The sequence below is a fragment of the Trichomycterus rosablanca genome, chromosome 19 (assembly GCF_030014385.1).
Source record: "Trichomycterus rosablanca isolate fTriRos1 chromosome 19, fTriRos1.hap1, whole genome shotgun sequence".
In the NCBI taxonomy this organism is placed as follows: Eukaryota; Metazoa; Chordata; class Actinopteri; order Siluriformes; family Trichomycteridae; genus Trichomycterus; species Trichomycterus rosablanca.
Window position 1 is genome coordinate 7057681 of NC_086006.1, and position 13674 is coordinate 7071354.

The 13674-nt window shown below is 42.3% G+C and overlaps 1 protein-coding gene across 1 annotated transcript in view; it reads left to right on the plus strand.

The window, feature by feature from the left end:
* The window catches only part of noc2l (NOC2-like nucleolar associated transcriptional repressor), a 40243-nt gene extending 26958 nt beyond the window's left edge, over positions 1 to 13285 (plus strand). The window contains exons 17-19 of the mRNA XM_063016207.1: positions 4682 to 4814; positions 10135 to 10200; positions 12851 to 13285. Of these exons, the coding sequence (XP_062872277.1) occupies positions 4682 to 4814; positions 10135 to 10200; positions 12851 to 12990 (339 nt within the window). The 3' untranslated portion in view covers positions 12991 to 13285. The remainder of the gene's footprint in view (positions 1 to 4681; positions 4815 to 10134; positions 10201 to 12850) is intronic.
* Positions 13286 to 13674: the final 389 nt, after the last annotated feature.

Here is a 13674-nt window from a genome sequence, read left to right on the forward strand (position 1 = left end):
AGCAGGTGTTGGGGAGTTACATTTCATTGAGGGACACATGAACTCCAATATGTACTGTGAAATACTGAAGCAGAGCATGATCCCCTCCCTCCGGAAACTGGGTCGCAGGGCAGTGTTCCAGCATGATAATGACCCCAAACACACCTCTAAGACGACCACTGCTTTATTGAAGAGGCTGAGGGTAAAGGTGATGGACTGGCCAAGCATGTCTCCAGACCTAAACCCAATAGAACATCTTTGGGGCATCCTTAAGCGGAAGGTGGAGGAGCGCAAAGTCTCGAATATCAACCAGCTCCGTGATGTCGTCATGGAGGAGTGGAAAAGCATTCCAGTGGCAACCTGTGAAGCTCTGGTAAACTCCATGCCCAGGAGAGTTAAGGCAGTTCTGGGAAATAATGGTGGCCACACAAAATATTGACACTTCAGGAACTTTCACTAAGGGGTGTACTCACTTTTGTTGCAGGTGGTTTAGACATTAATGGCTGTATATTGAGTTATTTTGAGGGAAGAATAAATTTACACTGATATATAAGCTGCACACAGACTACTTTTCCTTGTGTCAAAGTGTCATTTTGTCAGTGTTGTCCCATGAAAAGATATACTTAAATATCTGCAGAAATGTGAGGGGTGTACTCACTTCTGTGATACACTGTATATATATATATATATATACGAGATATATATATATATATATATACAGTGTATCACAAAAGTGAGTACACCCCTCACATTTCTGCAGATATTTAAGTATATCTTTTCATGGGACAACACTGACAAAATGACACTTTGACACAATGAAAAGTAGTCTGTGTGCAGCTTATATAACAGTGTAAATTTATTCTTCCCTCAAAATAACTCAATATACAGCCATTAATGTCTAAACCACCGGCAACAAAATTGAGTACACCCCTAAGAGACTACACTTCTAAATGTCCAAATTGAGCACTGCTTGTAATTTTCCCTCCAAAATGTCATGTGATTTGTTAGTGTTACTAGGTCTCAGGTGTGCATAGGGAGCAGGTGTGTTCAATTTAGTAGTACAGCTCTCACACTCTCTCATACTGGTCACTGAAAGTTCCAACATGGCACCTCATGGCAAAGAACTCTCTGAGGATCTTAAAAGACAAATTGTTGCGCTACATGAAGATGGCCAAGGCTACAAGAAGATTGCCAACACCCTGAAACTGAGCTGCAGCACAGTGGACAAGATCATCCAGCGTTTTAAAAGAGCAGGGTCCACTCAGAACAGACCTCGCGTTGGTCGTCCAAAGAAGCAGAGTGCACGTGCTCAGCGTCACATCCAACTGCTGTTTTTGAAAGATAGGCGCAGGAGTGCTGTCAGCATTGCTGCAGAGATTGAAAAGGTGGGGGGTCAGCCTGTCAGTGCTCAGACCATACGCCGCACACTACATCAAATTGGTCTGCATGGCTGTCACCCCAGAAGGAAGCCTCTTCTGAAGTCTCTACACAAGAAAGCCCGCAAACAGTTTGCTGAAGACATGTCAACAAAGGACATGGATTACTGGAACCATGTCCTATGGTCTGATGAGATCAAGATTAATTTGTTTGGTTCAGATGGTCTCAAGCATGTGTGGCGGCAATCAGGTGAGGAGTACAAAGATAAGTGTGTCATGCCTACAGTCAAGCATGGTGGTGGGAATGCCATGGTCTGGGGCTGCATGAGTGCAGCAGGTGTTGGGGAGTTACATTTCATTGAGGGACACATGAACTACAATATGTACTGTGAAATACTAAGCAGAGCATGATCCCCTCCCTCCGGAAACTGGGTCGCAGGGCAGTGTTCCAGCATGATAATGACCCCAAACACACCTCTAAGACGACCACTGCTTTATTGAAGAGGCTGAGGGTAAAGGTGATGGACTGGCCAAGCATGTCTCCAGACCTAAACCCAATAGAACATCTTTGGGGCATCCTCAAGCGGAAGGTGGAGGAGCACAAAGTCTCGAATATCCGCCAGCTCCGTGATGTCGTCATGGAGGAGTGGAAAAGCATTCCAGTGGCAACCTGTGAAGCTCTGGTAAACTCCATGCCCAGGAGAGTTAAGGCAGTTCTGGGAAATAATGGTGGCCACACAAAATATTGACACTTCAGGAACTTTCACTAAGGGGTGTACTCACTTTTGTTGCTGGTGGTTTAGACATTAATGGCTGTATATTGAGTTATTTTGAGGGAAGAATAAATTTACACTGTTATATAAGCTGCACACAGACTACTTTTCATTGTGTCAAAGTGTCATTTTGTCAGTGTTGTCCCATGAAAAGATATACTTAAATATCTGCAGAAATGTGAGGGGTGTACTCACTTTTGTGATACACTGTATATATATATATATATATATATATATATATATATATATATATATATATATATATATACAGTATATAGCAAGAGAGAGAGACTTAAAGATTTGGAGATCATAAAGGAGTAATCAGGATAGATTCCAGGATAAAATAACAGCATTGAAAAAGGGTATATTTAGCTGGTACATTGGTAAAGAATGATCCGTGGTTCGAATCACGGCTGTACTATCGGCTTATTGGCTATCATGTTTGAGGGATGGGTGTGGCCAAAAAGGCATAGCCACTGGGAGTTGCCTTTGTCGGTGCGTTCTCAGTCTTAAGCACAAATAAAAATAGGACGGTTGTATCAGTAAGGGCATTCAAGTTTGGCAGCATTTTTTTCGCCCTGGATTCCCCACCTTTAACTTGCAATTTAGTCATTTCCAGTTCCCAACTGTGAATCCTCTGCAGCTTGATCGAGCAGAGACGGATCGCCACACGCCCCTTATGACACAGAACCAATCTGCCACCGCTTCTTATCGCCTGCCAGTGTTGGGTTCTCACAAAACTGAAACCGAGGTTCGAATCACAGCTGTTCTATCGACTGGTCGGCCATCATGTCTGATGGAAGCAGATGGTTGAAAAAGCACAGACATTGGGAGTTGCCTTTGTCAGTGCACTCTCAGTACCGGTCCCAAGCCCAAATAAAAATAATGGAAAATAGGGTTGTGTCAGGAAGGGTATTTGGCATAAAAACTGGAGTAAGGCTGAAACCCAGCAAAGAACTGGCGCCCAGTTCGGGGTGTATTTCTACCTCACGCCCAGTGTTTCCAGAAAGGCCGGACCCACCATGACCCTGACCAAATGTAATGGATATGAAAAACAATTACATCATATCCAACAAAAAAGGTTTGGGTTTAGGTGTTCGATATGAACCTCTTCCTGGCCTGTCCAGTAAAGAACACGCCCAGATTAAAACCAGACAAAGTAAAAGCACTCATCGATTTGTTATCGATGAACAGTACGGCTGGTACTCGCGCTAAACATTTTCTATTGGCATGTTAAATAATGGATGGACTACAGGACCAGGTACAAACAGCACTGATAAAAAAGGCAGGAAGTGAACATGAAGTGAACAGCAGTCAGAATAATACAGGATTAGTTACATCGCAGGAACCTGTTTTAAAATGAGGTAAAATCACAACATTTATGCTGCTGCTTATGAGTTTATTATTAAGAAGCGAGTTTCAGACAGATTCAGTGCCAGTTTACCTGAGTATTTAGGTGTTGCAGTATCTCCGCAACGCTGCTCCCAGCCCAGTCAGAATCAGCATTTATTATTATTGAAGTAAATGCAGTGGAATAAAAATGTGCTGCATTGCGACCCACTTCTGGTCATATGACATAAAATATATAAAATACAGATGTTCTAAATTGTACTTGTTTTTTAATCTACATATCACACCGTTACATTACTTTTGACTGCGGCACAAAAATAAACGTGTTTTTAATATTATTATGTTGATTATAATCAAGTTGTTGTCATTGTCTTTCTGGTTTGGGCTCGCCACAGCAAATCGTTTGTCTCCATCTTGCCCAGTCCTGAACATCCTCCTCCGTCACACCAACCATGTCCTCCCTTACCACATCCATAAACCTCCTCCAGCCTGGTGGCCCCATCCTTAACACCCTTCTCCCAACAGAACTCTCATTCCTCTTCTGCACATGCCCAGATCATCTCAATCTCACCGTTTTTACATTGTCTCCATCCCTATAAAAACGTATCCCTAATCCTGTCTATCCTTGTAACTCCCAATGAGAATTCGAGTAGTCAGTATTCAGTTCATGATGTTTTAACAATGTGAATGTCCAAATAGAAAAAAATAAACTTTGCTAGCTAGTAACACTACATGGCCTGTATAAAAGTCTGTGGACAACTGATTATGAGTTTGTTAGACATAGCATTTCAAAACCATTTCTACTAAGATAAAATCGAACCCCCAACCTCATTCTTCTGTTAAAGCTTTTCACACATGGTGAAGTGTGTATTTGTGCCAATTTGGTTGAATAAGTATTTGGAGAACAGTAATTTCTCAAAGTTTCAGGGGTTTGAATCATGGGCTGGGCTTACAAATACATGAAGTGTATAACCCTAGCCATTAGAGAGGGCCATCAGTGCACCCTTAGTCCTGGTTCCATTCCCGTCCTGGTTCCAACTGTGCCAAATAAAATATGTGAACGAATGATACACTGTAGTGGAGCGATGGCAATGATTCGAAAGGAATCATTTGAATAGGAGACTGAGTCTATCCAGGTTTTTGACTCTGGATTATGTTCATTTCGTTAACCAATTGTTTGTTTGCTTTTCTCCATTTGTCAAGATGGAAGATTTGAATTTCCCGGAAATCAAGCGCAAGAAGATCAGAGAAAAGAACGAAGACAAGAAAGAGTTCAAAGGTCTGTTCGAGTCGGACAGTGATTCAGACAGTGGTGACCTCATGTGCAAGCTAAAAGGTAAATTTTTCATATTTTAGCCACATTTTCTCTCTTTTCGCTCTTTTTTTTGAGCAAAACTTTGGAAATGAAGGTGACAGGAGATGAAATGTTACAGCAGCTGACGCTTAAGGGCTTTGATCAAGCGCAGCACCTTCGCCCACAGGTTTCTGATTTTCCTGACTGCAGACACACACACACACGTGCTAGACGCGAGAAGATGTTTGAATTGAATTTCCAGAGGTGTTGCAGCTGGCTCGCTCAGGCCATAACTCACTCAGCTGCACCACATCCGTTTGTTCTTATTAACCATCTCATTTTAAAACTATGCACGTTAATGTGGAGCCAGTTCTATTGAGCCGAATGGTCATTAGCGAGGTCAGGGGGCTGTTCAGGCCAGTTTTACTTCTAACTCGGCTAACCGTTTTATGGATCTCTCTCTCTGCTCTGGGGCATCGTCATGCTGAAACAAGAAAGCGATGCCGAACAATGAGAAGCATACGCTTCTAGAATGTTTGCCGTAAATTTAAGATTTTCCTCACTGGAACTAAAAGAGAACATTAAAACCGCCCCAGACCCTCTCTGAATACTCTTTCTGTTTGGCTGCTCTTTTTGGGGTTGCCACAGTGGGTCATTCGTCCGCATATTCGATTTGGCAGAGTTTGTACGCTAGAGGCCCTTCTTTACACAACCCTTCCTGTTTATCCGAGCTTGGGACCGGCACCAAGGGTAAGTCACGTTAAGTGTTGTTCGTACGGCCTAAGTTGCTTTTACCAAATCACATCAAACAGTTTGTCTCATTGGAGGTGTTTTAAAAAGGTCAGCGGTCAATCAGGTGAACTTTGAGCGACGTGGCGATCCCAAAAATCATGAGCCCAACACGGCAAAAGTGCTACACTCTATAGAAAACAACGGCACAGCCAGCGCGAAAGTGGGTTTGCTGCTTCTCATGTGAATGAGGCCTTACCATTTATGTACTATTTTGTTGCGGTCAGTTCACCTGTTGTATGTCCAGCTTATTGCGCTATTTCTGGCGTGAAAGCAGGGCCTTTTGACATATTTTTTATTTTGTGTGGTTGCGTGTGTTTTTCTGCAATTTATCAAGATATGTTACCTGGAAAACACTTATTTGCAGATATTGACTGACCTCAGCGATGGTCAGTATAGCCCACTTAATTAAAACAACCTGAAGAAAATGTCAGAAAAAGAAATTTTGCCTATAAACAGAAACAGATTAAAATTTATTTTAAGACAACAATAGAAGCTGAAATAGAAATAGAACTTCAGATGTTAGGAAGTGTATCTACCGCTCCAGCGCTTCAAAAGTGTGTGTGTGGGTGTGTGTGTTTAGTAATTCAAGTCTATAGGCCAATCCAGCTGTCTGCCCTTCCCTCTCCCTCTCCTTTTTAACTTGACTAAATCCGGAGTTCCGTGCTGGGTCATGTGTCGGCCAAACTCTGGCCTTTCCAAATTCTGCCGCTTATGTACCGGCAGCGGCACAGAAAAAAAGTCCCGTAGAGGTGGGAGGCAGCGGGCGGATTTCTTTCCCCCCTACATCTGCTATTCATTGTGCGGAGTCTTTGCAAAAGCATGAACGACTGTCTCCGTCTGCACCTCTCCCTCACCTCGTGAGCATTTCTCAGGAAGCGCTTTTCTTTTTTCAGGCTTGGATCCCAGTGGGGGTTTGCAATTCAAAACAGTTGACTGGAAAGATGTTAGCGGTCGCTTCCTCTGCCCGACACTTCACTGCCTCCATACCATAAGTCCAGGAAATACATCACGCATTCTTTTCTTTTTCTCCAGACAGGCTGTGTGACGGATTCGATCACATGAAAACATTTGTTTGAAATTTTGGGATTTAGCATTTAGTTTCTAATTTAAGTTTTTTGACGGTTGCGTTTGCGGTGCAGAGCTTAGCGGTGTGGTCGCACCTTTCAGGATCTTATGAATGGTGGTGGAAAAGAAAAGACCAGAGCGAGGCTGAACGAGAAAATCTTCCGGTAGGGTTTCTGACAGCAATTAACATGTGTGGCGACTCCTGGTGAGAGCGGCTAGCACTGTTGCCCAAGCCACCATCGGGTGCCAATTTGATGCCCAGAGCGGACTGGAGAGTACGGGGGGAGGGGGAAGGGGGGGGGGGGGACACCAATCAAAACCGTGTTATTACACCAAATAGAAAAACATTATTTCTGGGCTGCACTTATTGATATACGGTCTTAATATTTACATTCTTCCTCTGTTAACAGGTCAACACCACTTCCCGGCTCTTGGCTTGTTCTGCCTTTGTTTATGTTTAGAAGGTCATTTTGAGGTGGACTGTGGGAGATATTTGTAGGATTAGCTTAGTTCATAGTTTGACTGAAATTTTAAATTAGCTAATTATGTAAATTAGCGATGGATGATTGAAAACCATATTATTTTTATATTATATTATTAAAGAATACAATTATTGTTGCACTATTGTAGAATTATGGGCAAGGTCAAGATTAGAAAACAATACACTTTTCCTATTAGTTGTATAGATTGTATTAGTTGTATTTATTTAATGAAAAAAGTTAATGCAATATCCATATAATTAGGGCCCTACCAAATTCACGGGAAAATGTGCTTAATTTTATGGACCTTGTTTACAGACTTTTGCAGAAAAGTGCCACATTTTATGGCCCCGTCTCAAATACAAAAATTATTGTTTATGTTTTGACTATAGAATTGGTTGGGAGTTTTCGAAACTCAGTTACCTGAGTCGTGTTTTTAGCTGCTTTGCACTTCAACATCTTGGACATTTTGACTAAGGGATTGCTGACTGAATTGCCGTAGGATTGCTAGGACCACCTCATAGTGCAAATTAACCAGTAAACATGAGGCACTTGAAGGGTATGTGAATGAAAAATGTTAAATGGCTTAACTCAAACCTTACTTTTCCTTTTTTCAATTTTTTTCCCCCAATTTTCTCCCCTAATCTAGTTATATCCAATTACCCTGATTGCGTTACATTTACATTTTCAGCATTTAGCAGACACTTTTATCCAAAGTGACTTACAGTACTGTGACAGTATACAGTCTAAGCAACTGAGGGTTAAGGGCCTTGCTCAAGGGCCCAACAGTGACAAGCTGGCAGTGGTGGTGCTTGAACCAGCAACTCTTTGATTACTAGTCCATTATCTTAACCACTAGGCTACATAATGGCCCTACTCACTTCTACCGATACAACCCTCCACCGCCGACTGAGGAGCTTTGCAACTGACCCCTCCGACACGTGTGCAGTACTGACTGCCTCTCTTTTCACCTGCACAAGGCGAGTTCATATGCGGATCAGCTTTGTTCACAGAGAGCCACACCCTGATCAGCAGTATTCCCCAACTCTGCGCAGGCGGCACCAATCGGCCAGCAGAGGTCGTTATTGCACCAGTTATGAGGAACCCTGGTCCAGCTCATCCCACCCTGTGAACAACAGCCAATCGTTGTTCATGTGGCCACCCCGCCCAGCCGGATGGCAGAGCTGAGATTCGATACAATTCGAAATCCCAGCTCTGGTGTGCTAGTGTATTTTACCGCTGCGCCACCTGAGCGGCCCAAACCTTAGATTTATAATTTCACAGCAAATTGCTTATTACACAGGAAACGGCTCATTTCACGGTTCGTGATGCAATTTACACAGCCGTGAATTAAGTAGGGCCTTAACTGTGAGTAACTACTCTCAACGTTACATTTGATCAGATATTTTGGCTGAACTGTGTAGTTTGAGCATTTCGTGTTAATTCTTTTCTTAAGCCAGCAAATATAAAAGACTTGTTTTTTACACAAGATTTAAAAATTAAAAGGGTTCAAACTTCTGAACTTTTGTACCCTTACTGAACTCCACGTCGACGTTAAAGCTAGACAGGTCTGTGCTGTTCAGCTGCATGTCTCTGCTCGTAAGTGGTGCACGCCGAGCGCTCAGCCATGCATCATCTCTCTTGCTGCGTGTTGGCTCACCTCACATCGTCTCGGCTCACCTCCCTTTGGCTCCTGGGTGCTGCCGGGTATTTGAGGAGGGAGGGAGCGTCTGCGCCCAACACTCACCTCCCAGGCAGCGGCTAATCAAATCCCACTTCAAAGAGCTCTTCCTTCTCTGTTCCACATCGAGCAACGAACAAATTTCCCAGAAAAGACTCGTTTCCCACAGCGTCTACGCGTGGGCATTGCGAACGTGAACGGAATCGTCATAATGAACTACAGTTGATAGGAAAAAGATTGTGAACCCTTGGTAGTGACGTGATTTCTAAAGTAAACCTATATAAAACGTATTCTGCGTTTAATTCAGGTCAGAAGAGACAAATTACATTTATATTTTTCAGTATTTACCAGACGCCTTTATCCAAAGTGACTTACAGTTGAGATATACATTATGTATGCAATCAAGTATACGTTGCAAGCAATTAAGGCTTGAGAGCACTTTCTAGTTCTACAATTACTGACTGTAATCCATCTGTTTTTCTACATACTCTTCTTCAATGGTCAGGACTCTCACAGGACCAGTACAGAGCAGGTATTATTTAGGTGGTGGATCATTCTCAGCACTGCAGTGACTATGACATGGTGGTGGTGTGTTGTGCTGGTATGAGTGCATCAGACACAGCAGCGCTGCTGGAGTTTTTAAATACCATGTCCACTCACTGTCCACTCTATTTGACACTCCTACCTAGTTGATCCAGCTTGTAGATGTAAAGTCAGAAACGATCGCTCATCTATTGCTGCTGTTTGAGTTGGTCATCTTCCAGACCTTCATCAGTGGTCACAGGACGCTGCCCATGGGGAGCTGTTGGCTTGATGTTTTTGGTTGATGGACTATTCTCAGTCCAGCAGTGACAGTGAGGTGTTTAAAAACTCCATCAGTGCTGCTGTCTTATCCACTCATACCAGCACAACACACACTAACACACCACCACCATGTCAGTGTCACTGCAGTGCTGAGAATGATCCACCACCCAAGTAATACCTACTCTGTAGTGGTCCTGGGAGAATCCTGACCATTGAGAAACAGCATGAAAGGGGGCTAACAAAGCATGCAGAGAAACAGATGAACTACAGTCAGTAATTGTAGAACTACAAAGTGCTTCTATATGGTAAGTGGAGCTGATAAAATGGACAGTGAGTGTAGAAACAAGGAGGTGGTTTTAATGTTATGGCTGATCTGTGTATATCTATATCCCATACCGCCGGTCTCATTCTTATGTCTGGACTGTGGATGTTTTTAATAAAAATATGAACAATAAAATGTTTGTAAATAATTAATGCAGAAATCCAGTTAAAGGTTTATGCATTTGATTCTTTTTTTCACATGATGATGACGATGATACAGATGAAGGACTGGAAGATCTCTCAGACATGAGTGGTGATGATGCCTCAGAGGGAGAGGAGGACTCGGGTCAGTATTTTGATGCTGTTTACCGTATGCACAATCATTTCCTGGTGTTTTTCTGTAACTGTCTCCTGTGGGAGAAGCTGCGCACCCCTCTAGATCCCACGGTTTAAATAAAACTGCTTTGTTTTGAGGAATACAGTATGTGTGCACCCCGGTGAGGGGGAAACGCAAAGTTCTTCACAGAGGAGTGCAATTCCCTCTGGAAAGTCGCTACGTTCAGGCTTTCTGGAAATTTCATACAGTAACAGTGTGAGGTTTGAAGCGGCTGCAGCTTAAAGATTCACTGCGTTGGCACTGGAGAGGAGCGAAACATCTGCAGTGCTAATAATGGGGAGAAATATTGTTTATGGATACAGGGCTGTACACTTACATTATATAGGATGGGTTCTATATTTTGTTTTTGCATTTTCCCCCAATTTTCCTTCCAATCTAGTCATAGCCAATTACCCGATTGCATTATGCTTCTCTTCTACTCTCTACTAATGTTGACCTCCACTCTGACTGAGGGGAGCCGTGACTACCACATGCCTCCTCCGACACGTGTGCAGTAGCCGACTGCATCTTTTTACCTGCACCCTCACCTGGAGTCACGCACTGATCCCATTATACCCCGTCTCTGTGCAGGCGCCATCAATCAGCTAGTAGAGGTCGTAATTGGCTTGTTCGTAGGGTGGACCCAAAGGGAAATCCTCATAACTGATCCAATCATTGTCCGTGTAGGCGCCCAGCCTGCCGGTAGCCGAGCTGAGATTCGAACTTATAATTTTGAGATGTCAGCTCTGGTGTACTAGCATGTTTTACCACTGCGCCACCTGAGCTCCTAGTTAATTGAATTTTAAGGTCATGGTTTACACTTTGGTTCCATTCATGGCAGGACAGATAGTTGCAGGATACTCATGATTCAGCAGGTCGTGTTCTGAATCATGAGTGGGCAAATGTGGGCATGACATGTGGGCATGACATGGGCAAAAATGCCCATGTCAAACATGGGCATTTTGGCATTTTATTTATTAATTTATTTTAATTCTCCTGGAAGGAGCCCATACAGACTGAAGGAGAATCACACAATGGACCTGGCCCACATGACCTGAGAATCGAACCCAGGACCTTGTTGCTGTGAGGCGACAGTGCGACCCATTGAGCCAGAATTGATTTTAATCCAGGTGTTTTATGTAAAATGTAAAAAGAAATGAAAAAAAATTTAACATTTGTGAGTTTGGGGGGTGTCAGTAGGGGTATCCAGATTTTTATCATCAAATACATTGGCTAAGGTTGGAAAATCAAAGATAAAATGTAAAGAGGTTTATGGAAACTGTTCATAAACCTCTTTACATTTTATCTTTGATTTTCCAACCTTAGCCAATGTATTTGATGATAAAAATCTGGAAACTGTTTAATAAAAATCTGGAACTGTTTAATAAAAAAACACAGCAGTCATAGACAAGAACAGCATTGGCTATGTTGTTTTGAGGTTGATTTGTTGGCTTTACCACTGAAGGCTTTAAATCTGTGCAATTTAAACTTTCTGGAGAAAAAAAACATGATGTCTCTTAGTCATAACCTCAAACATATCTCGGCAGCAACCAAAATGGGTACATAGAAAACACTGGACCATTCTAAGGTGGACTCCTGATCTAAAAAGTATCGAAAATCTGTAGAAATACCTAAAAATCACAGCTGAGAGGAAACCCATCAAACCTGAGCTTTGTTCTGGAGGAGTTGCTCAGAATAAGTGGACCACATATCAGTGAAGTGGAGTAATCTCATTCACAGCTACAAAAAGCGTTTCATTGCAGTTATTGTTTCAAAAGATGTGCCATAAAATGTTATAGCTGCCCATATTTTCTTCACACCGTTTTCATTTCACTTTGTGCTCAGGTTTTTACTTATTCTGTTGCTTTTAAGCTAGCGGACACTTTCTAAAATGTCATTGTAGGCTGTATGGATCTTCAGTGAGGACTTGAAAATCAGCCTGAATCAGGGATTTGATAGCTGTCACGGTGCTCGGGTGGTACAGTGGTATATCACGCTGGCCCATCAGGCTATCAGCCAGTCGGGCATCTGCACAGGCTATTTCTGAGGGGGGTGATCAAAACCATGCCACAGATTGACACCCTGTCTGAGAATTCCTGCCTCGTGCTCAGTGTTTCCCAGTGTAATCAGACATCTTTTGTGATTATTACTGGTGTAGCTGTGATGTGCATAATATGACCAGATTAGGTGATTGTATATCAACCACTCTTGGTCTTCACTTATATTACATATTTAACTCAAGACTAGGGGCGGCACAGTGGCTCGGTGAATAGCACTGTCGCCTCACAGCAAGAAGGTTTTGGATTCGATTCCCAAGTGGAGCGGTCGGGGTAATTTCTGTGTAGTTTGCATGTTCTCCCTGTGCCTGTGTGGGTTTCCTTTGGGAGCTCCGGCTTCCCCAGTACAAAGACGTGCAAGTGAGGTAAACTGGAGATACAAAATTGTCCATGACTGTGCTTGACATTAAACTTGAACTGATAAACCTGTTCTGTCATGAATGTAACTGAAGTGTGTAAAACATGACATTAAAATCCTAATAAATAGCTCTGCATTAATGACTGCATTAATTAAAATCTTAAATCCAGGCCTGTTTCCTAACTGCTCTCGGTTTGCTTCACAGATGGCAGTGAAGAGGCTGAGGAAGAAGCTTCTGGCTCGAAAGGAAAAGCACCCAAGCAGGTGTCGAGCGTGAAGCTGCAGGAGCTGGCAGAAGGAGACGAGGATATGGTTGAAGACCTTGAGCTTTCAGACGAAGACTGAGGACCAGGGTGACTTGGCAAGCCGTTTGTCAAGATGCAGTCATGGCTTGTGTAATGAAAGCTGAAACTGCTTTATTGATCTCTGAATCTGACCCCTTACGCAGGTCAAATATGGAGTTTAACCTGGCATTTGAAAAGTAAAGTCTCAGTTTTTCACTGGCAAACAGGAGATGTTTGTAAAATCCATTGTTTAAATCTCAGTATAAAGAATTTGTGAATGTTTTTTATATTCTTCATCTGTCAGCAGCCAAATATGTACTGTTTTTAAAATATATTGTGATGATGTAAAATGAAAATGTCTCTTCTTTCGTGGGTGTAAATAATTCTTACCAAGGAATTAGGAGTGTTACAGTATGTTATACATGTAAACACTTTTTACTATGCGACAAGACACTTTTTTCATAAAAATGAAAAAATTATGTGAAAGCATAAGCGCAAAAATTAGTGGAAATTACATAAGGGCCCAAAAGTGTATACACACTTGTAATATTAAATATATCCAGACATGAGAAGATAAGAGATAAAGAGAATATAAGTCACCTTTGTGGCTTATCATACTAAACATTGCTACTTTAATTTGATTCAATTAAAAAAACCCGTCCATAGATAACATCTATTAATGTGTGTAAACAAAAAAAAAAATGGCAGCATTCAGCATGGCAGCAGAATTTAGTTTTTTTTTGTT